The sequence below is a fragment of the Acanthopagrus latus genome, chromosome 5, assembly GCF_904848185.1.
Source record: "Acanthopagrus latus isolate v.2019 chromosome 5, fAcaLat1.1, whole genome shotgun sequence".
Classification (NCBI taxonomy): domain Eukaryota; kingdom Metazoa; phylum Chordata; class Actinopteri; order Spariformes; family Sparidae; genus Acanthopagrus; species Acanthopagrus latus.
The window spans coordinates 25941115-25967306 of NC_051043.1; the positions used below are offsets into that span (position 1 = coordinate 25941115).

At 42.8% G+C, this 26192-nt stretch overlaps 2 protein-coding genes across 8 annotated transcripts in view; both read left to right on the forward strand.

Moving 5' to 3' along the window:
* pdlim5a (PDZ and LIM domain 5a) overlaps positions 1-10331 on the forward strand; it is a 63486-nt gene extending 53155 nt beyond the window's left edge. For all 4 annotated transcript variants that reach the window (XM_037098014.1, XM_037098017.1, XM_037098015.1 and 1 more), the window contains 6 exons: positions 787-869; positions 3318-3519; positions 5166-5346; positions 7603-7723; positions 7844-7959; positions 8613-10331. In XM_037098014.1, coding sequence (XP_036953909.1) covers positions 787-869; positions 3318-3519; positions 5166-5346; positions 7603-7723; positions 7844-7959; positions 8613-8702 — 793 coding nt within the window. In that variant the 3' untranslated portion in view covers positions 8703-10331. The remainder of the gene's footprint in view (positions 1-786; positions 870-3317; positions 3520-5165; positions 5347-7602; positions 7724-7843; positions 7960-8612) is intronic.
* A 1132-nt stretch (positions 10332-11463) lies between these two features.
* bmpr1ba (bone morphogenetic protein receptor, type IBa) overlaps positions 11464-26192 on the forward strand; it is a 72660-nt gene continuing 57931 nt past the window's right edge. Inside the window, exons 1-2 of one of the 4 annotated variants that reach the window (XM_037098037.1) lie at positions 11468-11614; positions 11742-11891. The gene's annotated coding sequence lies outside the window, so the exon portion shown is untranslated. Of the gene's footprint in view, positions 11615-11741; positions 11892-26192 lie in introns of those variants that run through there. The other 3 variants (XM_037098038.1, XM_037098033.1, XM_037098034.1) reach the window with 3 other exon arrangements.

A 26192-nucleotide genomic window follows, 5' to 3' on the forward strand; every position in this document is an offset into this window, starting at 1 on the left:
TATTATTAGCGCTGTGCAAACCTACTCCTCTCCTATCCGTCATCGGACCGGTGGCCTGGACTCTGTTCTGCTGTGAAACTGGCTCGTGGGTCAGTATTCCCGAACTCGCTGTAGTCATAAGTAGGAAGTGCACCATGAAGCCGAGCACTGTACGGTTCTGGCTGTGGCGGCACGCTGTGTTTTGGTTGGTACCATATTTGTCTCTGCTCTGTCAGCAGGTAGGTGGTCTGGAATCTGTCTCACTGTGACAGGAACTTGACAAATTAGAACCCACGAGTACTTTTTTCCTGATGTTCTTTTTTTGTGTGTGTGTGTGTGTGTATAGCGGGGTTTAAAGGTGCACTACGTAGTTTTGGCGAAGACATTTTGATCAGAAGAGAAAGATCTTCATCGCTACTCTTTGTTTTCATGACTGAATGAACAAACTGACCTTAAAGTACAACACAATTTCATACTGTTTATCTTTGTTTATATATATATATATTTATATAGATATGTGCACGTAAATAATATATGATGGACCCCGCCACACTTCTAGCATCAAACAATGTTCTTGGGACTTTATGTTCCTCTGAAAACACCTCATAGAAAAAAACATATCTCTTGAGTTTGTGTGATCTGTTGCTCCTGATGAGCTGGATGCAAAAACTGACTATGTTTGAAATTAAAGCGATAAAAATTGAGTCCCTTTAATGTCTTGTGTGCAAAGAGAATTGTTTGTGGTGTGCATTTAATTGAGAAATAAGCAAACATATTAATTGATTTACATTTTGTCTCTCCACGCAGCGACGAGGGCGAGGAGCCAGAACTCAACAGCCACGAGACTGCAGTCATCAAGACCATGATCAAAGCACCTGCTGCTAACAAGGGTGAGCACCGCGGCTGTCCTGTCCACATGTGGTTGCATCTTCATCCTCAGCTTAGGTTGTCATTCACTCTTTTCCCCCTCACGTTCACAATGTGTACCTCTTCCTGCTGGCTGTACATTTTTCCACCCTGTGTGAGATGTGATTTATGGACCCTGGGACTGAGCCACAATTGGCAGCTCTTCCATTAACAGACTGCAATAATATTTCCGCCTTTGTGAAGACACATTAAGGAATACAGTACGCTGTACATACAATACATAATACGGGGGTTTCAGTGACTAAAATACATTTTTGTTCATGGAGCCAAATTGCTGCATGAGATCTGCGGAGTAGTACATTACTGCCTCAGTTGGCTGCCAAATCCAACAACAGGATATCTGTGTGCCGGTGTGTGTGTGTGTGCAGCTCTCACTGTGGGCATGTTACGGTATTTTTTTCACCAAATTAACCAGCGGACTATAATCAGACTAAGGTGCCTGCAGTGTTTTTGTAGCATAAGTCACGGTGAGAACACAGTCTCTGAATAGATTCCTTCAAATAAACTCTCGTAGAGGAAATCGAACTTAATCTCCTTTTAACTGTATGTGGTTAGACACATGGTATTTAACCACCACCGGTCTGGTTAAAAAGTGTTATTTTTATTCTCATAAAAAAAAAAAAATGTTTGGTTTCAAATCCTGGCGTAATGTAAAAACTGATTTACTGCTGTTGGATTCATGTTGTTGCAGCCAGTTAGCGAGGGGGGAAAGAGGCTTATTTTCCATGGTTGAAGCGTGACATATGTTGTGAAATAGGTCATTGCGGACTTTCTTTTTGCTTTTCCTCGTCTTTTTCCTCCGTTGAAGCCCGTTACACAGGCGAGAAAGGACCCTGCGCAGTCACACGTGCAGCAGACCTGCTCTTTGAGAAAGATAATATTTACTGAAGGGACCTGTCGGGAGTTACAGATAAAGTTTTAAGGGCAAGACACAGAGCTGCAGTATAATGAATGTACACCATCTGCAACTGGTCCACCGAGACTAAAAAATTTCTGGGCATTAGTTCATCACATACATGTGCTTGTTGGTCTGTCTGAGTATTAATCGAGCACGGCTTTAACTCTTCCGACCCCATCCAGTCTGTCCTCTCCTCTCCTTCAGTCCTCTTCCTGATGTAACTGCCACTCAACAAAAAATCGTAAATGTAGTCACCTACCCGGAGACCCGGGCTCATGAAAATATACTATCAGCCGCCGAGCAGCAGTTAGCCGCTGACCCATTTTAAATCCTGAGCTGCAGTGAAGGAGCCAGGTCTTCAGCCGCTGCCTTGTTGCAAATGCTTGTTGTTTGCTTGCTGCTACAATTTGAAAACACACACACACACACACACACACACACACACAAACACACTAGTGCTCTCCGTTTCCTTCACTTTCCTGCCCCGCTCATTCCTGAAGCAGCTTCAAAAGTAAAAATCGTTTTCACCAGCAAGATCTCTTAGATCTTAAAGTTAGTTTTCCAAATGTATGTTCTGATGGACCACATGGGACCTTATTTCGGAAAAACTTGGTTGGTAGTGAATGTAGAAACATAAATAATTTTTCGATCCCGCGTGAGTTATGCTATGAACTACACACACGATGTTTGTCAATTTAAAAGATAATTTTCCTAGAAAAAAGATTTTTTGTATTAAACCACACAGCGGCTCACATCTTCTCACTCAACATAAGTCACCAACACCAAAATGGCCGCTAACTTGGAAGGAGCGTGACTTCGGCTCTCTGTTAGGGTCTCGCCCCAGCAGCTCAGCAGGTTGAGCCCATGTCCCTGCACCTTTGAAGCAGGTGAAGTTTTGCCAGAAATCCCCCCAAAAAATCAGTTATTGGCAGATTAAACTTTTAGTTTTAAGTATTCGAATGAACACCCTAGTAGCCCTGACATTAAATACAAACCCATGTCTCTGCCCAGCCTGACAGGCACATCTAAACATGTCATGTAAGGGTGACGGTGGGCTCTAAAAGTAGCCCCTCGCCTCACTGTGTTCCCACATACAAAAACATATATCCATCCACTGTTTGCAGATCAGAGGTCAAGCTACATGTTTAGCCAGGTGTCTGGGTTTTAGCTGAAGGAATGGCTCCGTGGTCCATGTGTGTGTGTGTGTGTTGCTCATGTGTATGCATGCACATATGCCACAGGAATGTGTCGAAGGTGGAGCGAAAAAGATTCTGTGGAGATTGATGCGGTGAATCCACGGTTGTGACAGCAGCAGTCAGCCAGCTGCACGCACCGCCGCGACACCTGCTGGGTGTATAGACTGAAAGGGCAGAGGTCAAATAACTTACACACCTGGGAGGAAAACACAGACACACACATGCTCTAACCCTTTGTGTTTCCACAAGCGCTCACTTTTTTGTTTCCTTTTGCCGTTTACATTTAAAGCCTTGTGTCTCTCCTCCATCTCCTGCAGTTCACCGTCCGCCGACAGGTTTGATCACCCCATCCTTCGGTATGAAGGGTAACGGAAGTGCCAGCACCCCGAGGGGTCCTGTCCCGGCCCGACCTTTACCTCAGCCCCACCCTAAAGATGAGGACACCCTGGTCCAGATGGCAGAACACATCCCAGCTGGGATGCGTACGCCCATGTGTGCCCACTGCAACATGGTCATCAGGTGAGGGACCAATACTGCAGCTCATAAGGCCTTTTATTCATTTAACATCAGCTGAAGAATCTCTTCATGCTATTAACCATTTGGTAGCAATCTACGATTTGAGATATTATGAAGACTCTCTGGTCTCTCTCGTCACAAAGAAAGGCTGCACTCATGATCAGCTATAGTTAGAACTGTAAAACAAAACACTGGACACACACAGTGTTTAGTTCAGCTACATAATGCCTGTAGTCAAAAACAAGTTAATCTCTTGGGCTTGACTGCACAGACATCCATTTGGCAAATTAACACAGGAAAGGAAAATATGCCCACATCTCAATTATTCAGTGTCCCAGTAAGGCACTTAAAATAACTGACTTGAAGCCATCTTGAGTAAATAATCAGTGTATGAAACTGTAGAGCTACAAAGATCTGATTGTAGTGTAGATAAGGGGAAGGAGAATTAAGTTGCACCTGCCGTGGATCAGACTGTTGAGTGACACTGCACACACACACACACACACACACCCATCTACACAAACATGATCGGCTGATACCGACACTTGATTATCCTGTTGGGTCAGTTTGTTTTTAGGTTTCCCGTTTGAGGGATGTACGTCATGATTTGGAAAGGAGAATATGATGTGTAAACAGAGGCTGCTTGACTCCAGGAAGCTTAGTGGAGACTTAAAACATCATTATAAAGTTCTACAAATGTCATGATAAGTAGATGGTAGCTGCTAATTTCTTTAAAACATCTCCAGGACACTTCAAACTGGTTTCTGTCTAAATACTAGAGATCACACCATCTTATCGTCTGACTAGTTTCCGTCTAACTTCTGCTCAGAGGTCTAATAAATTGAAGATAGTTCAGTTTAAGTGATTTGTCGCAGCGTAACTAGTTTATAATAATTTCGGCGGATCAGTCCAACAATCAGAAACTGTAATTTTCTTTAAATCTGAAGGTGCAATTTGTAAGAATTTGCCACCTGTTGAATTCAGACTCAACAAGCAGCGGGCAGCATATCACAAGAGTAACCGCTAACTGCTGCTAACTGTGGCGGCCATTAGCTTGTGAGCTTGGTTAGCCGTGTAGTTAGCAGTCCACACTGGAAGCACCAAGGCAGTGTTTGTGTTTACACTGCTGCCACTGGAACTGTAAAATGATGTGTTACCAAAAGTTTCCAGCACACATCAGCGCCTCTGGATGGACTACTCCTCCTCTTCCTCTTCGTCCTTCCACCTCTCTACTCATCCAGTAGCTGGCTGCCCTGTCTCGAGCGTTATCTCCCAACTTGTGTCACCTTACATAACATAACACCAAGGATAGGGTAGCTCGCATGCTAATGGCTGCCAGGCTTGAGTCAATCTCAGAATAAGATCAGATAAGAACAGCTATTGTGTGGAGTAAATTAGTCCCTGTTGTTTTCCCACTTCACCTAATCATCTAAGTGGACGGAGCCGAGGTGCTGCCTGAGTGGAGGCAGAGGACGGAAGTGGAAGTTTGGACTGAAGTCGGCATTTTTTACTATTCTGGACATAGTATACAGTAGAAAATATACCCTTCAGTGTCATTTCTGCCTGTACAGAATTATCTTGTAACTTCAGGTAAAATCACAATTTGATTTCCGTTTATCCTGTGTCTGCTTATTTATGTATTTTTAAAGGGGGCCATTTCTGGTAGCTATGGGGAAATCATGGCACAAGGAGGAATTTAACTGCGCCCACTGCCGAGCATCCCTGGCAGATACCGGCTTTGTGGAAGAGCAGGGATCCGTCTACTGTGAACACTGCTACGAGGAGTTCTTCGCCCCGACCTGCAGCCGCTGCCAGGACAAGATACTGGGGGTGAGTTGGTGTGAGGTGAAATGGATCAGTACAGTGTGTGTGTGTGTGTGTGTGTGCGCGCGCTCAGAGGTGAACACTTTGGGGAGTTGACTGTGTTATCTCTGTTTTCTGGCTGCACAGCACTGTTTGTGACGATTATTCAAACAAATGGACTGAATTCGACGGTTCAGACTGAACAACTTCAGAGCATATTTCTGCGATGTGAAAGCCCCCGTGTCAGCCGTTTGATTTGAAGTTAGTATCGCGACCTTACTGTACGTCTGGCCTTGACACTGAGTGTGGCTGTGGTTGTTTGGAGGACAAAGCGATAAGCGTCCTCCTCTGTGGGATTCACAGCAAACCCGTGACACACACCAGTCTCTGGCTCTCGTTTTATGGTTATGTTTTTTTGGTTCATATGTCCTCAGGAAAGAGTTAACAATTTGCAATTCACATTACGTACAGTGTATGTTAGGTTACAGTTTGTTAAAGACTGGCTACCAGCAACAAGATCAACCCTGAGTCAGTGTAGTTCTTAATGCTTTGGTGTGAGGGCTTTGAAGAGGGCAACTGGATACGTAAAGAGGTTCAGCAGCTGTTTGAACAAGATGACATGCAGCAGCGTACGTATGTGAGATATTATACTTTAGATATTAAAGCTATAGATAAGCCACATTTAATGACTGTAAAAACATCCTATTTGTGAAGGAGCGTTAATAAGTTCACCCAAAAATACAAATTCTGCAGTAGAATAGATGGAGTCTGTGTTAAAATGTAAAACAACAACAATAAAGAAGGCTCCACACTGCTTCTTCTGGATTGATCGAAGTCTCTGGAGGCCCCTCAATTTGAAAAGGTATTATTAACGCCTGTTTTTAAGCCTGAATCTTCACTGTAGCTGCTAAATTCAGAGCATTAGCACGTCCCTCTTTGAAGTGGGCGTACAGGCTTGACTGCACGTCGAGGGGTTTAAAATAACATCTTTCAAATCAGATCTTGGGGCTTCTGGAGACTTGAGTTATTCTGGATGAGATGTACGGAGCCATTTCACGTTTGTTAAGTTGTTCAGGAGAATGCTGCAGAAACTCTCTATCGGTGATTGAATTTTCATATTTGGGTGAACTTATCCTTTAAAGCAGAGGTTGACCCAACCTTTAGACTTGTCACTGATGTATACATGTGCATGTGATCTGCTTCTCTTCAGTCTTCCCTCTGTTCCTCCCTCCTTGTCATTCGTTGGCTCCCTTAACCTGAAAATTATCTCTCAATATACATCACTTCCACAGCTCAGCATTAAGGATAAGATTGCTTTGAGATTCTAGTAGCTGCCAAACATGGATAAATAACAGAGGAAACTCTTTTCTTGGCCTCTCTCCACACTTGCACTAATGCGTTATAATCTGGATTTTAATTGTTTACTTTGTTCGTGAAGAGAAACTCTATTACATTATAGAGAAACTAATAAATGTCCCTGAGTCTCAGCCACACTGCAGCTACAAACCCAGACATGCACGATAAATGCAATGTAGGATTTTCTTTAGTGGCCATCAGTGAAACTCAGGAATGCAGTACATGTTCGGGTGTTAGGAGAATTAGGCTTAGAGGCCTTGAGGCCGCAGGTGTAGCGTGAACCCAGCGGTCAGGAAGCTGAGATCTCTGCTCTCATAACAGCTCTGACATTCATCCCTCACGTGTTCTAACCTCTCTAGCCTCAATCCCTTTCAACCCTCTATTTCTCACACATCTTCAACCAGCTTACGGCTTCTTATTAACCTGTTTTCTCACTCCCTCTCCTCTGATCCCGCGTTTTCACCCCGGCCCACCAACTTTCCATTGATTCCCCTTGTCCTGTCTCGTTCTCACAGTGTTCAGGGTGGGAAAGAAAGCCGGTTGTCTATTTTAAGCCGTGTCATGTGGCCCCACAGGAGAGAGAGAGAGAGAGAGAGAGAGAGAGAGAAAAAAGTTTGTATTCAAATGTGATGTGAGAAACAGGACGGACTGGAGGAGAGGCTGTGGATTCCTGACACATATTTATCCGTTCTGATAAAACACGGGTTGAAAGAAGTGATTTTTATTTGAATTTCATGGAAAGCTGTGTTTAAAATAACAACCCAATAAGTAAAAGTCTGTTTATTAACGTTCCAGTTACTGTCCACACACACACACACACACACACACACACACACACACACACACACACACACACATCAGTGCTCCCAATTATGATTTATGCGTGATGCCTCCGACTAACCACATCATTTGCATCTGCCCCTGCAGGAGGTGATAAACGCCCTCAAACAGACGTGGCATGTCTACTGCTTTCTCTGCGCCTCCTGTCAGCAGCCAATCAGAAACAACACCTTCCACCTGGAGGACGGAGAGCCGTACTGTGAACGAGGTGAGTGATGATGAACGCGGTGATCATGCTGACAGGGCTGATGAGTGATGTCTCAATCAAGATGCTCAAAATGTGTTGTTTCTTTCATACGTACGTCATGTTGTTCTGTCCGTATTAAAGACTTCTACAGTTTGTTTGGGACCGGCTGCCACGGCTGTGAGTTCCCCGTCGAGGCCGGAGACAAGTTCCTGGAGGCCCTTGGTTACACCTGGCACGACACCTGCTTTGTCTGTGCGGTAAGTGAAGGCCTCGCTGTGTGCTCACAGTGTGATCAGTGGAGGAGGCTTCGGTCCGTCTGACCGGCATGTCTTTTAACTGTTAGGGCAAAAAGCTGCTTTCAGATGAAACAGACAATCAGATAATTAAAACAAACAAGCACACAGAAACACAAAAAACACTGATGATCAGCGAAATGCTGGATATTCAATGTGCTCATAATATACAGTATCTACACACGTGTACATATATATTTTACCTTTACTTGTGCTTTTGATATCTAAGTCCTTTTAAGACATTTGATACTCAAGTACATTTAATATCAGATACTTTTACTCAAGTACTCTCTCACCTTTACCAGTGTAATAACTTAAAGCAGCTTTTAACAATAAAATAACTCCAGAGAGAGGGCAGAATCACGGCGTTACGTACGAGAATACAAGTTCAGGAATTGTGTTTATGTCAGTGGTGTTGCACTCAGAAACTGTGGGGGGCGCCAAATTGCACAAAATGCCATTTTCTTACACAATGCAGCTTTAAAATATGCTGTTTAAGAGTTTTAAGTATCATGGAGAACTTAAGTTAAGTAACCATTCTTTGTTTGTGTGTGTGTGTGTGTGTGTGTGTGTGTGTGTGTGTGTGTGTGTGTGTGTGTGTGTGTGTTGCTCCTCAGGTGTGCTGCACCACGCTGGAAGGCCAGACCTTCTTCTCCAAGAAAGACAAACCTCTCTGCAAGAAACACGCTCACACACTGAAGATTTAAATCTTTTGGACTTCCCTCACAGCTTTTATAGCCATACATTCTCTCTGGGTCGGTGGATGGGGGAACGTCTCTTCATAGCAGTTACAAAACTCAAGCAATACTGGTGCAAGCGTAGTGGTGGCATGTCAGGTTAAAGGGTAACACTGCCATGTCCAGGGAACCAGACGTCTAGTAAAACATTTAGCATTGTTTCTACTATAAGCTGCAAACTAATAACTGATTACTGTTTTCAGTTTTGGCATATTTTTGCTAGAATAAACACTCATCTTATTTGCTCATCCGTCCAAAATTAGAACAGTTTTTCTGCCAAATGCTGCAGTAGGATTGTTTGATCCTTGTCCTTTATATCTTCATCCAGAGTTTAATATTGAGTTTCTCTGTCACATTTAATTACCGCTGTACGTCAGCGTAAATCACGCAACATTACAATGACACAATACCAAAAAATATACATTGATAGCCATGATCACAGAGAGGGGAGGATATAATTTGTTTCAAAGCAGGGGTTCATGTTTGTGTATCTGTTATTCCATCTGACAATCTGATCAGCAGCTTTTAACACAAGATCGAGAGAGTTTTATCCATCTTTTGCCAAACTGTTTTGTTGTATTTGGTCGTTGTGAAACATCTAATCTCTGTCAAACATTTTGTCACTCTAGTTGTTTTAATACTTGGGAGCTGGATGTCAGCAGTGATGCTCAAATCTGTTATGTTCTTAGAACTATTTGACCTTTTTTCTGTCTGTTTTAAATGAATTCTATGCTTTTTTTTTTTTCTGTGCGACATTGGTAAACATGTTACTGGTTTCTAAAACAAAAGGTCACATATAGTTGTGTCAATGTAGAACAGTGAGGCACTTGGGATTTTTATGGAGGAAAGAATTGGCCATAAATACAACATAAATAAATAAATATGCATATGAAATAAATGAATAAATAAATGTTAAACTACATATGAAGCCATTATTATGTATATTTATGTATTTCTCTCAAAAAGTGCATAGCATTGACAGAAATATGTCTTGTGTGCCAAACAGTTTTATGACTCATATTCATATTTTTATTTACTGAGCATCGTTTTTGTTTTTAATTTGTATTGTATTGATTGAATTAAATTCTGGTTGGTTCGATCCTCCATATGTTTCCCAAAAGTCACGAGCTCTGTCAAGCAGGTAAATAAGGTCAAACATGAACACTTCCTGTGTAGGTAACTGTATATTTTATTGTGTTTATAGAGGGAAAAGATATCTTATCTGACAATATGTATTTAACTTTTGGGGTAAAACTGTTTTTTTGCTTTTCAGGGATCGGTGCAGGGAACAAATGAGGGGGTAGTTTCTTCTGTGTTTTTATTTTCTCACTCCATAAACTGTCCAAACCTATTGATTTGGTGATATTTGATTTAAATTGTACAAGAGTAATTGACAAATCATATTCAGTTTGGGTAGTTGTCAAGACAGACAGCTGGGTTTTTACAGTGTGGGTCAAAAGTGGATGATTGTGGTGTACAGCTGTAAACAAACATGGTAAAAAGAAAAAAAAAAAAGCTTAGTTCTCACCTACAAACTACACCTGAAACATTTCGCGTTCATGACTTGTCTAATAAATGACGTGATTTTTAAACACCCAAGAGGAAAGTCCTGTGTTTCTTCATATTGGCTGTCAGTGTAACACTATCTTGCCTCACTAAACTTCCCGTATTATTGCTTGAGAAACCACACGGCAGCAGACGGGCCTGACATAAGCGGTGTGAAATGCAGTTTTTCAACGCGTGGCTCCACCACGCTGAGAGAGGTCAAAGGAGACGCAGACAGACAGAGACGGAAAGGTGAGAGAGGAGAGCACGCTGTTGGTGGAACGAGGACGCGAGTGACGCCAAGGGGAGAAAGAGTGTGTGAGAACCATTAAGAGGCGATCCGGGTCAAACATCTTTCTCTCTTTCCAACACTCGACACGTCCACATCGTTCTGGTTTTCCTGCAATAACAAACTATCTCACACTTGCAAACTGATGCACTGCAAATGAAGACATTTTTTGTATTGTTATTGAAATGTTTTAACTGCGGACAAATTAGCAAACCAAATGCTCCCACAGATCCGCCCACCACACACACCAACATCAAACCCGACACAGATAACTGGGATTTGTATGGTTTTAAAAATATAGCAGGAAAGAAGAGATCAGTCTTATGAAACCCTCTGGTCAGTAAAAGATGTTATTAGCAACTTGGCTAACTTCCTGTCTGCTTTACAGTTCATACTCCCCACCTCCTCTGTCAGCATCAAAACCTAATTAAAAAAAACAACACAAAGATAATAGATGTAATGTTTACCACATCCCACAGGTAAAGAGGTACATTGGTAACAGGTGATGTGCCATGATTGGGAATGGAAAGGGAACACCCTGTGAAGGCGAGAACAGACAAGATTCACCACTCACATGATGTTACTTGGGTTCATCTACTTTTCACAACTATTCAGTTTTACTCTTGTTTGTTCCACTTCCAGGTTACTAGTGAATTTGTGGTGATCAGTGAGGAAGATGCTTTGTTAGTTGCTTATTATCTACTGGACTCCACTCAGTCACTTCTGTCCTGCTAATGCTCAACCTCTCTCTGTGGCATTAATCACCTCTCATAGTCCTGAGTGGATTTTAGGAGAGGAGAGGTTTTCATGTGTGTGAGACCAATATGTGTGTGTGTGTGTGTGTGTGTGTGTGTGTGTGTGAGAGAGAGAGTGAGTGTGCGAGCGAGCGAGAGAGAGAGAGAAAGAGAGAGAGAGGAGGAGGAGGAGGAGGAGGAGGAGAAAGGCTTCGGCTCCGCTTTGGAAGCAGACTCTCATCCGTACGCGGAGTAACGACACCGAGTGCAACAACTTTTTTGTCCTCTCCATCGAGACGAGACGGCGTCGCACGGTGAGTACACCTGACGAGCTCACCTGGTGTGACGCTTTCCGTCGCCGTGGTGTTACCTGGGAAGTGTGACAAGCCGGTTTCTGTGTGTGTGTGTGTGTGTGTGTGTGTGTGTGTCTCTGTTTGTAAGGTGTTGACAGCGCGCCGCACGTGCGATCGACTTGTTTACGGCGCGAGACTGAAGCGCGAGGCTAACGTAAGAAAGACAAGTACGTCACAAAATGATGGAAGCGGGATAAACAGTTTTACTGCAGCATTGTACGTCAGGAGGCGACAGTTTGTAAGTACAGAACGAATACAAATATAGTTTTCTAGGCTACTTCTTCCCTTTACCAGTGCCCCTAGAATGTGGATGTTTATCCTCCTTAAAGAATACAGCTTGTTGGATTATCTTGTTCCCTGCGATTTAAATGAAGATTCACATCTTTTTCCTGTTTACAATCATTTATATGAAGCCTTTAGAAGTTATCAGTGGGGCACCTTCTTTAAAGTTGGGCTCACCAGCACAACCAGTGTGGACAGTTAGTCTGGATCCCTGTTTGGCTGCTGTTTTTTTTTTGTTTTGTTTTTTGTGTGGTGTTGTTCCTTGTGTGTCTACTTTTACAGCCACTGCCTGTAACTTTATCAGCATGTTTACATCATCTTTGCCTTCAGATATTTCTTCGCCTTCATCGTTTCTTTAGAAGCAAAGTCCAGCCCAACATGTAGCATTGTTTCTGTCAGTCCCACATCGCTCTGTCTGAACAATCAAAGAAAGTTCCCTTCACAGACAGTTTACTAAAATACATCCACTTTAATTAGGATAATCAGTCATGGGCTCAGGGCTGTGTAAACATAATTCAATTTAAAAAGCATTAAACTTAATCCTGTTATTGCATTCGGGAAATGTCGCCAAAGTGAGCAAAGATTAGTCTACGTAAGATTTGATTTCAATTGGTGTTTACTTTGAGGAAGCTCTGATGAGTTTGAGCACTGAAGGTCATAAAATAATCAACAGCTGGATGTTTGACATTATTGAGCTCTAACACATGACAAACCTCCATACATGATGTTATTTGGCTACTTTAATTCCTGCCACATTCAGTTCAGATCCAGATGTATAAAGGAAACCTCAGTTTAGCTCCAAAATTCTGGTCTTCAACTGTGTTTTTAAATGAATAATTGTACAAATATTATCACAGACTCTCCTCCTGAGGTCCTTTTATTGACAGAAGTAAAACCCACGTTTTAAAACCCTGTCTGTCTGGATTCTGCGTATGTGGGAGGAAGGGTCCACACACTGAAGCAGCAGTGACCTACCTTTTAATTTTTGAGACTTGGTGAAGTGAGCCCCCGTCTTCAAGGGCTCAGAAAGCTAGGAAGAAAAAAAAAATTAAAATGAACCTCAACACAGCCTCCAGCGCTGAATAACCTACAGACCAGTATTCCCCATACACCACCCCCTTTACACACACACACACACACACACACACACACACACACACACACACACACACACTCACACACACAGGCATCCACACGGTATTCAACTTCCCCTCTGAGTCCAGTAACCAGGTCCAGGTGTTTGTCAGTGTGGGTTATGACAAGAGTATATCTGTATGTGTGCGCATGAGTGCGCATGTGTAAATGTATATCCAGATGGCATAATAATACTGCGGCTCCAAAATCTTACCTCACCTCATCGGAGGGGTCCGGGGGCAGCAAACACCGGGGACCCGCGCAGGAAAACAGTCAGCAAATTTAAATGAGAGAAGCAGAGGTCCAGATGTGTGTGTGTGTGTGTGTGTGTACTGTTTTCCTTGTTTGTCAACTGAGTGAGTGAGTGAGTGTGTGTGTGTGTGTGTGTGTGTGTGTGTGTGTGTGTGTGTGTGTGCAGTTGTTGAGGCCTGACTGGGAACAGCGATTATTTAGGTCAGGAACACATCACGCAAATCTGAGCAACATTCTCAATTGGCTGTGTAATTGAGTTTTACGTCGCGGCTGTAAACAGAAAACTTCCCTCGCTTTCTTTTTCCCTTCCCTGTGTGTGTGTGTGTGTGTGTGTGTGTGAGAAAGAGAGCAGTTTAGACAGTTAACAGTTTCAGACACCTCGTGATGTGAGACAAGGTGTCTGATATTGAGCCTCAGATCACATTACTGGAGCACAATCTGCATGCTAAGAATAGCAGATTTGCCCCCCAAAAAAACAAACCCAGTTTCTGTCTGTCTGGAGAAAAAAAAAAAAATGAGCGGAACACAAAGCGGAAAAGACAGAGAGTAAAGTGAGAGGCACATAAACATTCACATCGGCCCTGTGGAACAATAATATACAGTAATATACAGTTCATATCGCATATCAGAGTAGGATGTCAAAAGGTAAACAAAAGTCAACATGTAGGGATGTTCCTGATGAATAATCTCCCTGATAATCAAAATGTAATATAACTTGTTAAAACTGTTAAAATTAAACACAACTGTACCCTTAAAACGGCTCAATAACTGGCTCAATAAACAAATCCTGCTCTAAATGTTGCTGTAATATGCAGCGCTTGTTGCTGTCCAGTAACAACACAGCACACTGACAGCATAGAAGATAACAATGACGTTTACTGAAAACAGTTTTCGAGGTAATGTAACAGCATTCAACATGAACGCAGTGATATTAGTAATGGATGAACATTTGATTAGTACGCTATTAAAATAATCACTTTAACTGACTAGAGGTGCAAATTGTAGGCAATTCTAATCAATCAGCGATCGTTTAATGAGGATTAATACATTCGGTATGTTTTTTTTTGTTTTTGTTTTTCCATTAGAGAACCATTTTAACCACTGACATGATCTGTGTTTGATGCTAAATGAGCCCAACCAGACCAACCAAGTCCAGCACAAACCAAATTCGTAAAATGTAATAATAGTAGTTTGTTTTGTATATCTTGTGCCTCACTTGTATTTCAATTAACAAGATGTTTTCTGATGTATTTGTGTCCCTTCTGATTTTTTTATTGGTTAAATCCTGAACTGCAGGGCATCGATGAATGTTTAATCATTAACATTCCTATAACCCACTAGTTCTGGTGCTGACTAGCACTTTTGAATCATCTAGCAGACCCTCCCTTCTGCATAGTCTGTAAAAGGGGCTTGAAAGACAAAATACAATAATCGATGGCTGTTTTTTCAGTGGGCTCGAAGACCAGTGATGTTAGAAGTTCAGAGGATTTTTAAAGAAATGTGCCATATTCTTCACCTTCCCTCCATCTGATACTGTGATGGCTGCGTGCCAGATCCCGCTGCCTCTCATGCTTCTCCACTTATAAGGGCTGAACCCTCCTTTAGAAAAATGTAAATGCCTTAAGTGCTGAATCCGATTATAGCCGCCACATTATTTCTGCAGCTCAGAGGCACATTTTAAGAAAGACATTGGTGGCAAAGATCATGAAGAGAGTCAAACCGATTGTTCATGTGAACCTGAGGACAGTTTTGCCAGTGTTGTGCTTCTCTAATATCCAATTTCCTCAACTTGGAGATGGAGTTGATAACAATCAAAAAGAGATAAGAGCCTTGAGCCCGAGGCGCTCTCCTCATAGATCTAACTCTCTTTCTTAATTACAGTGTCAATGTGATTTATAGAAACGTTCCGGCATTTATCTTTACCTGAATTCTGTTAGAGGAGGTTACCACGGGCCTTGAAAAATTCTTCAAAGTTGAAAGAGTAAAAAGCCTTGACGGATGAAGAAAAAACGCGTCGCATTTATCAGTAAGTCTCAAACGTCTGCCTCTCTCCCTTTTCAGTAACTGGTCAAACAAACAGGAGAAGTTGAGGCTCATTTTGGTTTGAGTTTCAAACTTCTCCTGCAGCTCTAAACCCCCCCCACCCAAAAAAAAAAAAAAAACACGTCCAAATCTACATTCAGACCGCTTTCTAACCTCAGTTATCTGACTAATCTATGCTCAGCTATGGCCAATTACTTTCTTTAAGACTTCCTGCTGCTACTTCACAATAAAACTTGTGCTCGAGGACATTTTCTGTCTAAGTGCTGAACTTCTGTTCACAGCATGCTCTCACTCTCTCTCCCATGTTTTTCTCCTCCGCAGTGCTTTAATCCCATTATGGTTGTGGTCAGTTGTTTGCTCTTAATCGTTAAATGCACTTTGCTACTGATTTAAGGTTTGCAGTTTACTATTTAGGTACATTTTCGGACAATTTTCATTGATTTAGATCGTCAGAATGGTTGGCGGCTAATTTTTTATCAGCCGAATAATCAGTTAATGGTGCAGTCGTTTAAGCTAAAAGCACAGGTTGGACAAAAATAACAACCTTTCAGGCAACACTTGAAGTTGTCATCAGTATGTCCGCCTTCCAGACGGACTTCCAGCCCTCACGTGTCAAACAGCTGATGTTTTTGTGGATGTGCTCAGATTTATCTCGACTAGATGTGGACGGATTAATCATTTTCTGCACACACATTTTCCCTGAGGTGACGCTATTCCTCCTGATCTCTCCGGGCGGTGAGGTGTTCAGTGTTTGTATGTTTTAACGTGACACTCAGCTGTCTGAGACTCAAAGAAACTCAAGGCTTCCTTTTAAAATATGGCCACTTTCCATCATCTTCACTGTCTCTGATGTTGTGTTCCAAAAGTTTATGTTGCTCTTTGATGGACTCGTGTTTGCAAAGTGCAGTTTCAAAAGTGCGATTAAGTAAGCACACAATTAAAAGTGTGTGTGTGTGTGTGTCTGAGAGAGAGAGATTTCTGCCTTCACACACATGGATCCCATCGAGGTCTTCCTTTGTTGTCGTCTGAAGTTGAAGCTGGGATGAGTTAAAAACTTGACACTTCTCTTTTTAGATGAGAAACGTTGATCTATTGGCCCGGCTGCTTTTGATATGTTCAAACACGTAAGCACGCACACGAAGCTCAAAGCACACGAGACTCATCCTTCATGTCATTAGATCTTATTGTTTTCTTACTTAAAAGAAAAATTCAGACTAACACCAAAAAAAAAACAAAACTGCCGTTTGTATACAAGCACATTAGCATCCATGATCCTAATTTACTGTCAGTCTAAATGTGTTGAAGACACTTGATATTGGAGGCTTCCCCCAAGATTTCCCTCATAATGTTTTAGAAGAATTATTTTAGAGTTTTGACAATGTTATAGTGTTAGCGACATGTGGTACATTTGGAAAATATGGCAGATATCAAGCAGTACCAAGTAGTCTGTCTTTCTAAAGAAGATTTAATATCACTCAGGGAATGAAACCAACAATCTGTTATTCTTTACAAAACAAGACTCGATGCAGCAATTGCAGCATAAAATCAAAGTCAGATTCAAATGTGCATCTGGACAAACACACGTATAGAGTTTAGATTCTCTGCCTGAGCCTGAGCCCAAGTTGAAATGTCACGCCACTATCCACAGGCCGGGCCGGGCTGGGCCCTTGATCAAACATTTGTGTGTGTATGTGTGTGTGTGTGTGTGTGTGTGTGTGTGTTGTTAAAAAAACTCAAAATAATGACCGTATTTCCAGCTAGAAAACATGCATCTCTCTTCTCCCTCCATTGTTGTTTACGCTTGTGTCACTGCGTTGTCTGACACGTGACTTGTCCTCGTGATGAAAACGTGACTTGTCACATACATGACATCACTCTCCAAGGTGCAAGAAAATATCAAAAATATATTTTTACTTGTTGCATTATTCATTAGGATAATTCTCAACAGATTTCTGTAGTTCAAACAACTTGGAATTGTAGTTGAGAACATCAGTTATAACAGCCTATGTATTAAAAAAAAATGCTGGGTTTCAGTCGGGCTCGGGCTCATAATTAGTGTTAATGTGTCGGGCTCGGACACAACGTGCACAGGCTCAGGTCGGGTGGGGCTTGATTTTTTGGGGCCTGATTTAAGCTCTACACCTATATAAGTAACCAACGTAGCCATGTCAGTAATGTTTTCTTAAATGGACGAGACAGAGCACAGGACAGTTGTTAGAGCACTCTAAAGAGAGACCTGTTAGTGCAGGACACAGGTGAGATATGATCTGACAGTTAAATTTTGCCTACATAGTTGATGGACCTGTTGATGAGGAACCCAATGATAGATGTAGAGCCAATACACACAAAGCTCTGCCCTGAGGTGTGTGTGTGTGTGTGTGTGTGTGTGTGTGTGTGTGTGTTTATATATGTGTGTCTGTGTATTGAAAAGAAAGATGGCTCATAGCAGCTGAATGCATGAGGGAATGTTTTTGTTTGCATATCCAGTAAGAAAACAAAGTTAAGCTTCTTGTATTTTTGTGTGTTTTTGTTAGAATCAATGAATTTGCATGTACTGCATTATAGTGCTGCAGAATCAGAGGAATACGCTTGTGTTTCATGGCGTTTACATGTATTTATTTCCACGCATATGAGCCTGCAGTCGCACGGTCTCATTATCTGAATCCTCAGCTCCATTACTCCCCTGCTCCCCCTCAGGGTGGACGCTTAAACACACACAACCTCTCCTGATCTCATGATGGAGTTATTCTGTCCCGGTGCTCTATAATTCACCCAGGACGCACAGTTCAGCCGCTCCTCCCACCGGTGTTCCCCTTATTTTTTTTTTTTCTTTCCTTTGAACAACGTGACAAAGAGTTGGCATCTGCACCCTGTAGAAACGATGCTTGACATGTCCCAGCCCTCTGACAGCTCAGGGACCCAGAGGGAGATCATAGTAATCAGCAAATTACTATGACGAACTTCGTGGCTGAAGTAAAGGTGGTGGCTGTAATACTGCACCGAGATCAGTGTGGGTTGACGGTATAAAGCGTGTTTAAATGATGATTTATTAGGCGGACTAATAGCCTACAGAATCAGTTTAGGCCTGCGTCCCACAGGGCGGATGTTGAAACGAACTACCAGCCAGCTTCTGATCTCATGATTTGGCTGTTTTGTTTTTTTTTTCTTTCTTTCTCACTGCTCTTTAATTCACACAGTCGACAGAGCTCAACCACTCCTCCGTCGTCTCTTTCTCTTTATCTTTTCGGCTCCTGTGCTCTTTACGCCCGAGCAAAGTGCTTGAATTGTTCACATCTGTCATCTTCTCTACTGTGTTATTAGTTTTTTGTTCAAGGCTTATCATTTCTGTCGATTTTCAGTGACTAAATAAATAAATACAGGTCACTTAGTTCAAATAGAAATGCAGGTTTTAATACCAAATTGCTTTGTCTTACTGTCCTGAGGTGCTGGGAAAGCTTGAAATGTGCCTTGAAGATGTTTAGAGAAGTGCTCGAATTCGACTGTGGAAAAGGTGTATGAATCCTGGTATTAATGATCGAAGCCGCCCTGATCACAAACATGAAGCGGCTGAGCCCCGAGGATGCTTCAACCCGAGTACAGTTCTGCTTTGAACTGCGAGCCTGGTCTTTATTTGGTAGACCACAGCTCTGTCTCCTCGTGTTTGCTTTGGCTCATTCCTAACTGGAGTAATCACCGGGTTTGTAGTTCACTGAAAAGGGGGAAAAAAAAAACAAAATGGAGAGAGAATGATGGAGTGATGAGTGGGGGACTAAAGAAAGAGAGAGGAAAAGATAACCATCTGGATCCACTTTGGGGCAATTTCATCCCTCTTGCCCTCCAAACCTGAGACCCCCAATTTCCACGGTGCCTCCTTTGAGGTTACCTTTCCATCAGGCAGGGATGGAATATTTGCCTACGAGCGAGTGTCATCGCTGAGTTTCAGGAATTGCTTTTTACCGCTTGGTCTAGACATCCCCTCACCACTCAGAACTTTGTTAGTGGGGCGACTTCATGCAGAAATCGTGGCCCGGATATCAGCTTTACAGGTATATTTTTAATCACATATGGAAAGACTTGGGCTGAGTCATTCCTGATAGACGGTGGAGTTTAAATGTGTGCAGAGAGAGACAGAAATGACTTCAAGTTGTGGCCTTGCCACTAGTTTTCTAAGCATATCTCTAAGGTTAAAGGTAAGATTGGGTGATTGAAAAGCCTGACATCCTCTTTTGAAAAATGGATTGGCACCTGAGCATAACAAGTTATCTGGTGACCTCTACGAACACAGTAGGACTGGACAGTATATTTAATTTTTAAGGTGTATCAGTGTATTTTCAGACGAGATATAAGATGAGACAACACCGTTTACATCGGTAAAGTAATGTTGCTTTAAAACTGTTTTTGTCCATGAAGCTGTGCAAGTTTGGCCATCTCTCCTTCTCCCATGCTGTCCACGCTCTCTCAAAAGTTGACCCGTAACACGGAGGAAGACACGGCGCTCGACTAAGAATTTTACAGAATGTCAGTCAGCCTAAAAAAAATACAGAGATATGATTCTCGACAAGCTCTAGTAAATGGATGATTTTTGCTTTGGCCAAGCTTTTGTATTCAGGCATCCGGTGAGAAGGTGTAACTGAGGTAAACACTCTTAGAAAGGAGTGAATGACTCACAGCGCCTCGGTCAAACTGGCAAGCGGAAAAAGAAATCGTACCTATTTGAGCAGGTCAAGGTATTATCAGAACCTCTCTGTGGTATGTAGTTGCTTCTTTGTCCTGTGCCGTTTCTTTTTCCTTCACCTCCGCAGACCCTCTCTGACTCGTCCTATAGTCCTCTGCTGGCGTGCAGTTCAGTCTCCAGTGATGAATGGCCTTCTTTGATTTGTGCAGATGTGTCTTTGGCAAAGAAAGGGGTATAATGTGTATAATCAAACTCGGCAGCCACTGGTGGTTATTATTCTTTCTCTCTGTCTGCTTGCCTGTCCGTCTCTCTCCCTCTCTTTCTAAAAGCCCTCCATCTGCTGCTGCAGATGTACTGATTCGTGTCACATCACTGAAGCCCTGCTGGCTGAAATCACGTACACATTGCCCGTGCAGACACCACCCTTCCATGAGACTTAATTTCGTGATGGGCTTGTCAATGTGTCCTCCAAAGTCATTATTCCAGACTAATTAAATCCGATTGATACCAAATCAAATTTTGTCCCCGAGATACTGAATGTGATGCATGTGAAATCAAATCTCGAGGGGGCCTGTTTCTTCACATACACATCCGGTGGATTCATACATATCCATCCCACCATACAATTAGGATGTGAAGCAGGCCTCTGGGAGTCTTTGTGTTGTGTCCTGTGCAACACTATAATGCTTATTGAATCAGTTTATTGATAGATGCAGCCGGGGGGAGGGGATCTGTTGATCACCGACATCTGCAAGATGAGATAACCGTGAACAGGATATTTATGATCTAGTCTGATGTATAGGTTCTGTAGAGACTTAATGACGAGGAGGAAGGCTGCCGTTTTGCAGATTTAGTTAGGTGATATTAACAAAATACGCAACCCAGCTCTGCCAGATCGGGGGGGGGGAATAGCAAGATCCAAAATGAGGAAGAAATTTAGAGTCACTGAGTCCAAGAGAGACCAGATGTCCTGACAGGCCCCTGTAGGTTCCCGGCCAAACACAGTGAAGCAGATGACTACATATCAGAGCAGCGTCACACACAGAGGGTTTGGGAACGTTGCCACCACACGTTGTGATCTCGCACACTCACAAGTGTCTAAACAGTGTATGTACTCCTTTTCTCTTCACAAACGCATGCGCCACCAGCATCTCTGGGAACACATTCATAACCAAACAGGTGTGTGTGTGCGCACACAAAACTGCGACACATGCTCGCCAGTTTTATATCCAATGTGATATGCTGGGAGCAGTGATTTTACAAGACGAAACCCTTGAACCATGTCCACTCAGCTTCCTGTTCTGTGGGTGGGGGTGGGGGTGGGGGGCTCCTACCTAGCTGCACCGTGTCGTGTTGTAAGACGCACAGGAAGGCTGGTGCTTTTCTACTCGGCTTCTAGCAGCACATGACTCAAGAAATGGTAGAATGGAACTGACATAAAGGTTAAGAGAACAATTTAAGGTAGAAATGTTTCATTTAAGTGCCAGGTGGTGCTGACTGCTGCCAGATCAGCCTCCTCTGGGGCAGCTGTGTGGATGTTCCAACATGTAGGACAGGCCAGCGTTCATATCCTGTTAATTTCTGTAATCATGTGCTGGGTTTTTACTGATTGGTGATCAGATCATATATTGATGATTGAAGTAGCGAGACTCAAGCTGATAATAAGGAAATCACAGCTGAGATGTTACAAAAATATGTCTCGAGTCTGCGGCCACTGTGTATTTAGAGATGTGTCTGTTGTTAGTCAGCTTGAGTGATGAATGAATCATAAATCCATAGTAGCAAACCAGTTTACTGTCTATTTTCCATGGAACTGACTCTCATTACCTCTGTTCCCTTTGCTCTGTGCTTCAGATTACAGATATGATTTGGTCTGTCGTACTGAAGATAAGATAATCATGTCAAACATGGTCTGCATGTCCTCGACTGACGCACATTTTTTACATAGCGTGCAGATCGGCCGTGTAATATCCTCAGTCTCACCTTTGGCACATGGATAAAACTCACAATAACCCCAAATACAACATGTTACATTTATCTTGGGCACAAACAAAGACTTGGTTGTCTGTGCTGACAAGTCACTGGCCTGCTGATGTAACGTCCCCCACCCTCACTCCTCCTCCCGCTGCCCCCCTTGTGATCAGATCGCTAATTGATGTCATTGATTATGCGTGACTGGATTATATGACAATTCAATCGCCCAACCCTCCTGCTTGAAATTAGCTTTGCACTTTTTACGAGCTGTATTTAATGTATTTCATCCTTTATTGCAAAGATACAGTCACTTGATACACTAATAGAAGAAATATGTTGAACATAACAACTTGATGTTATCCAAACCGTTACCAAGGCCTGTATTCTCTAGTTGTGCCACATTTAACAGTGAAATCACAACTTGATTATCAGGATAAATCATCAGACAGCTGTCGCGAGCTGTCAGTGTCATGTCACATTGTGTATCTCGCGTCTATTATAACAGCAGAAAAAGAGAAGTGATAGTGATTGCTCAGGGAAAATAGACCACATCCTCATATCTAAACAAAAGAGTCAAGAGGTCAGTTGTCATCGTCTCCCAAAAACGAAATGTATGTCCTCATTTCCGACAACATGACTGTACCGCTGACAAACGGCCAGATTTTGTCGTACAGTTTGGTGAGGTAAGGTACTGCTTTATTTCTGCAACCTCCACTACGAGTGTACCTATGTTATCACACTACGTTAGATACGTAACCTGACCTCCTCCCCATACAGACTTCTTACCCTTCATACTACTTCTCACTTCCTCCTTTGCAGCTGTAATACTTACTACAGCCACTGGAGGTCGCCTTCTAACATCAAACGTGGATCGTAATAAGCTGCTTTCATATTCAACCTACATGGTTGTTTTTCTAATGTGGACAGGCTCCAAACAGATGCTCCAAAGTATCTGCTATTGTCGCGACACTGAATCACTGTAAATCTGCCAGCTAGCTTTGTTACATCAGCAGCAGCAGCCAGAGACGCAGACGGAGATCAGGAGGTCGACAGACATCAGCAGCTCTTTTTGTGAAGTCGCCGCGTTGATTCTGCGAGTCTGCCTGCTTCGCGATTCCATTAAGCCTAATCAGAATGACAGGATTTGTCAGGAACGTTGTAAAACATGCCAAGGTTTCACTTTGGAGGCTTGCTGACCGACAAGGGCAAATAATTCTCCGTTTGTTCTCTAAAACCTGGCTCTCGTGTTCCAACATGACCGGCAGCAGCAGCAGGCGCAGCGAGCGGGGATTAATTGTAATGATAGTGGTGCAATGTGTTTTTCTTCTGCGAGAGTGTGCACATTCTCCTCGGAGGCATCTGTTGCAGGTTTCAGGCACATGTTGTGGGATTAAGGAATTAGCCGTAACAAATAACCTCATGCGCGCACACACACTCACACACTCACACACCCTTGCCTGCATGCATTTACCACACAACACCCCTCAATTACAACCCCAGACCACTGTACACATGTTCCTCCGGTGAATCTGGTAAGCTTCATCAAAACTCGTCTCGTCTTTCAACTCCGCTCTCCCCTATTGAATCTTGGTGACAGTCGTGTTTAAAGGAAACTTATCTTAGTAGCAACAAGAGCTTCCTTATAGTCAGGCTTACATTAGCAAAAAAAGATAAGGTAATGGGTCGGGGGAAGCCGTGTTGTCAGAGACTTTTTTTCTCTGAGAAGGAAACACAATAAAGAAGCTTTCCACTGTTGCCACTGGGTTCAGGTTCTAGCTAATCAACGGTGCACACAGCCGTGACTGTTCTGTTCCAGGGGACTGGAGATGGAAGGAGGGGAGGGGAGGAGAGAGGAGGGGAGGAGAGGGAAGGGGGTGGACAGGATGAGGGTCCTGCTTGAAAATGGGGGCATGAGGGTGGAAGGAGGGAGAAGGGTATATGTGGTTGCGTGATTGAGGTATGTGTGTGTGTCCTTTTTTAAAGTTTTTGCCTGTGCAAGTCTCCAGAGGCGGACTGTGTGTGTGTGTGTGTGTGTGTGTGTGTGTGTGTGGGTTAATTCTGCGTGTAGATGAACAAATTATGTCAGTGGTACAAAGTCACTTAATAGTGAGAGTTAAGTGAGTTGTGTTTCTGGGGCTGTGCTATAATCACTATCAGATGTCCGGGTGGAAGAGAGGGACAGAGGGAAAGAGAAAGAGACCTAGTGTGTGTTGGTGTGTGTGTGTGTGTGTGTGTAAATGAGAAGGACGAGAAAGAGAGAGAGAATGGAAAGAAGACAAGAAAAATGATACGGCTGCTGCGAGCGCATGACAGAGACGACTAATATGCTCATGATATATGTGTGTACGTTGTGCCAAACAAAATCTATGCAATCATCCACAACACTTTACATTTAGAGGACTTTACACAGAATGTATTTGTGCGAACTTAAAAACAGATTTTTTTTTTTTTTTTTTGGTGCACCAATTTTTAACAGGTTTTGATTATTGGGCACAGTTATCCATTGTTTAGTTTCACAGATACTGTCCGCTGTGTTTCTGTTGACGCGAGGGGCGTAAGACAGCAGAGAACTCTTCATCACTGCGCTGCTGATTGGCGTCTCTCCAGCAGGAATCTTGGAACTTGTGGGTGGCATGTTTAGTTTAGCTGCATATAAAGGTGTTTTGCTGCAATTGAGTGTGCAGGCTCGACTTGTATTCGGCGAGGCCGCGTCCTAATCATTGTCAGATGGTGGACAGAGTCCCTGCGTCTGGAGACATTTACGAGGCCTGCGGCCGCCTGGAGGTAGAGGGGCGGCGGGGAGGGGGAGGAGGAGGAGGAGGAGGAGGAGGAGGGCCGGGTTTGGAAATCCACCCAAGGAGGCTGTCCTTTGTTGTCTGAGAACGTGTGAGATGGAAAATAGGGAGCGAATGATGGAGAATTAGTGGTCAGCCAGCAGATTTTATGTGACTGTTTTGTGAGGCTCCAGCAATGTTAAATGTTTGTGTTGGGTTATTATTTCAGTTCAGAATAACTCATATTTTCATTGTTGATGGGGAGGGGAACAGTTGTTATTGCACAGATGCCCCAGACATTGTTTTTCATCGTTTGCACCGACTCTGTAGACGCATCAGATGGAGGGTTTGTTTGGTGCGAGAGGTGCAGGAGCTGTTGAAGAGGATCTGCGAAATATAGATATGTGTTTGTTTTTGGTAGCAACTTGTTTACTTGTACAGAAAATGTAAAAGAAGACGTTATTATTAAGAATTTAAGCTGTAAATTCAAAGTATTTTTAAAAAAAAGAATGTACATACAGCATAGGTATAATAAATTAAACTTGTACACAGCGTGAGTCACGCTCAAAGATAAAAGTCAGGTTAGAGTTGACATAAAACATGGTTTTGAACAACTGCCTTTGGTTTAAAAGAAGAAGTAGTGCACTGTTGGACTCGCTGATCACTAACTCATGTAGTGGGAATATTTTCCCTCCTCGGTGATGTTATTGCTCCAACACTGTACATGTTCTGCTGCCAGGCACTTGACTCAGCTACATATGTTGTTTGACATCTTGTCATTTAACAAACCGGCCAAAAAAAAAAAAAAAACAGATGACTTAGAAAATGAGGCACACACTTGTAAAATACCAAAACAATCCATTTTAGCAAAGTTTATATTCTGGTTAAGGATTTAATAAGCTCAGACTGGCAGAGACAAATATGAGGCGCTCTGCTGGGTGGACTTCAACTCAACAGAGGTCGGTGAATGATGTCAAATATAATATAAATGGAACACGACACGCAGCTGGTAAAACAAAGAATGCTTTTAAAAGATTGACTAAAATAGCCTGTGATTAAACACCCTCACCGTGGAGACGTTTGGAGACATTTCCGTGCTCTTTATTGCAACTCAAACAAGTGTGAAGCGTTACACGCCGTGTGTTTGGGAAGGTTTCTGTGTTTTACTGCGCCACTAAGCTCTTCTGCCACTTTTATTTCTAGGAAATTTGCAGCAATCTTCAGTAATGTAATTACACTGTAAACCGTACGTGATTCATTTGGAACTTCATAAATCTCGGACAAGATACTTCTGATACAGACTTTCATTAAGATCCGTTGGTCTTCTTCAAATCTCTGTTGGCACGGGTGCTGCTGCTGTGCCATGCAGATCTCAATAGCAGATTCCAAACCTCTTCCTGACCCT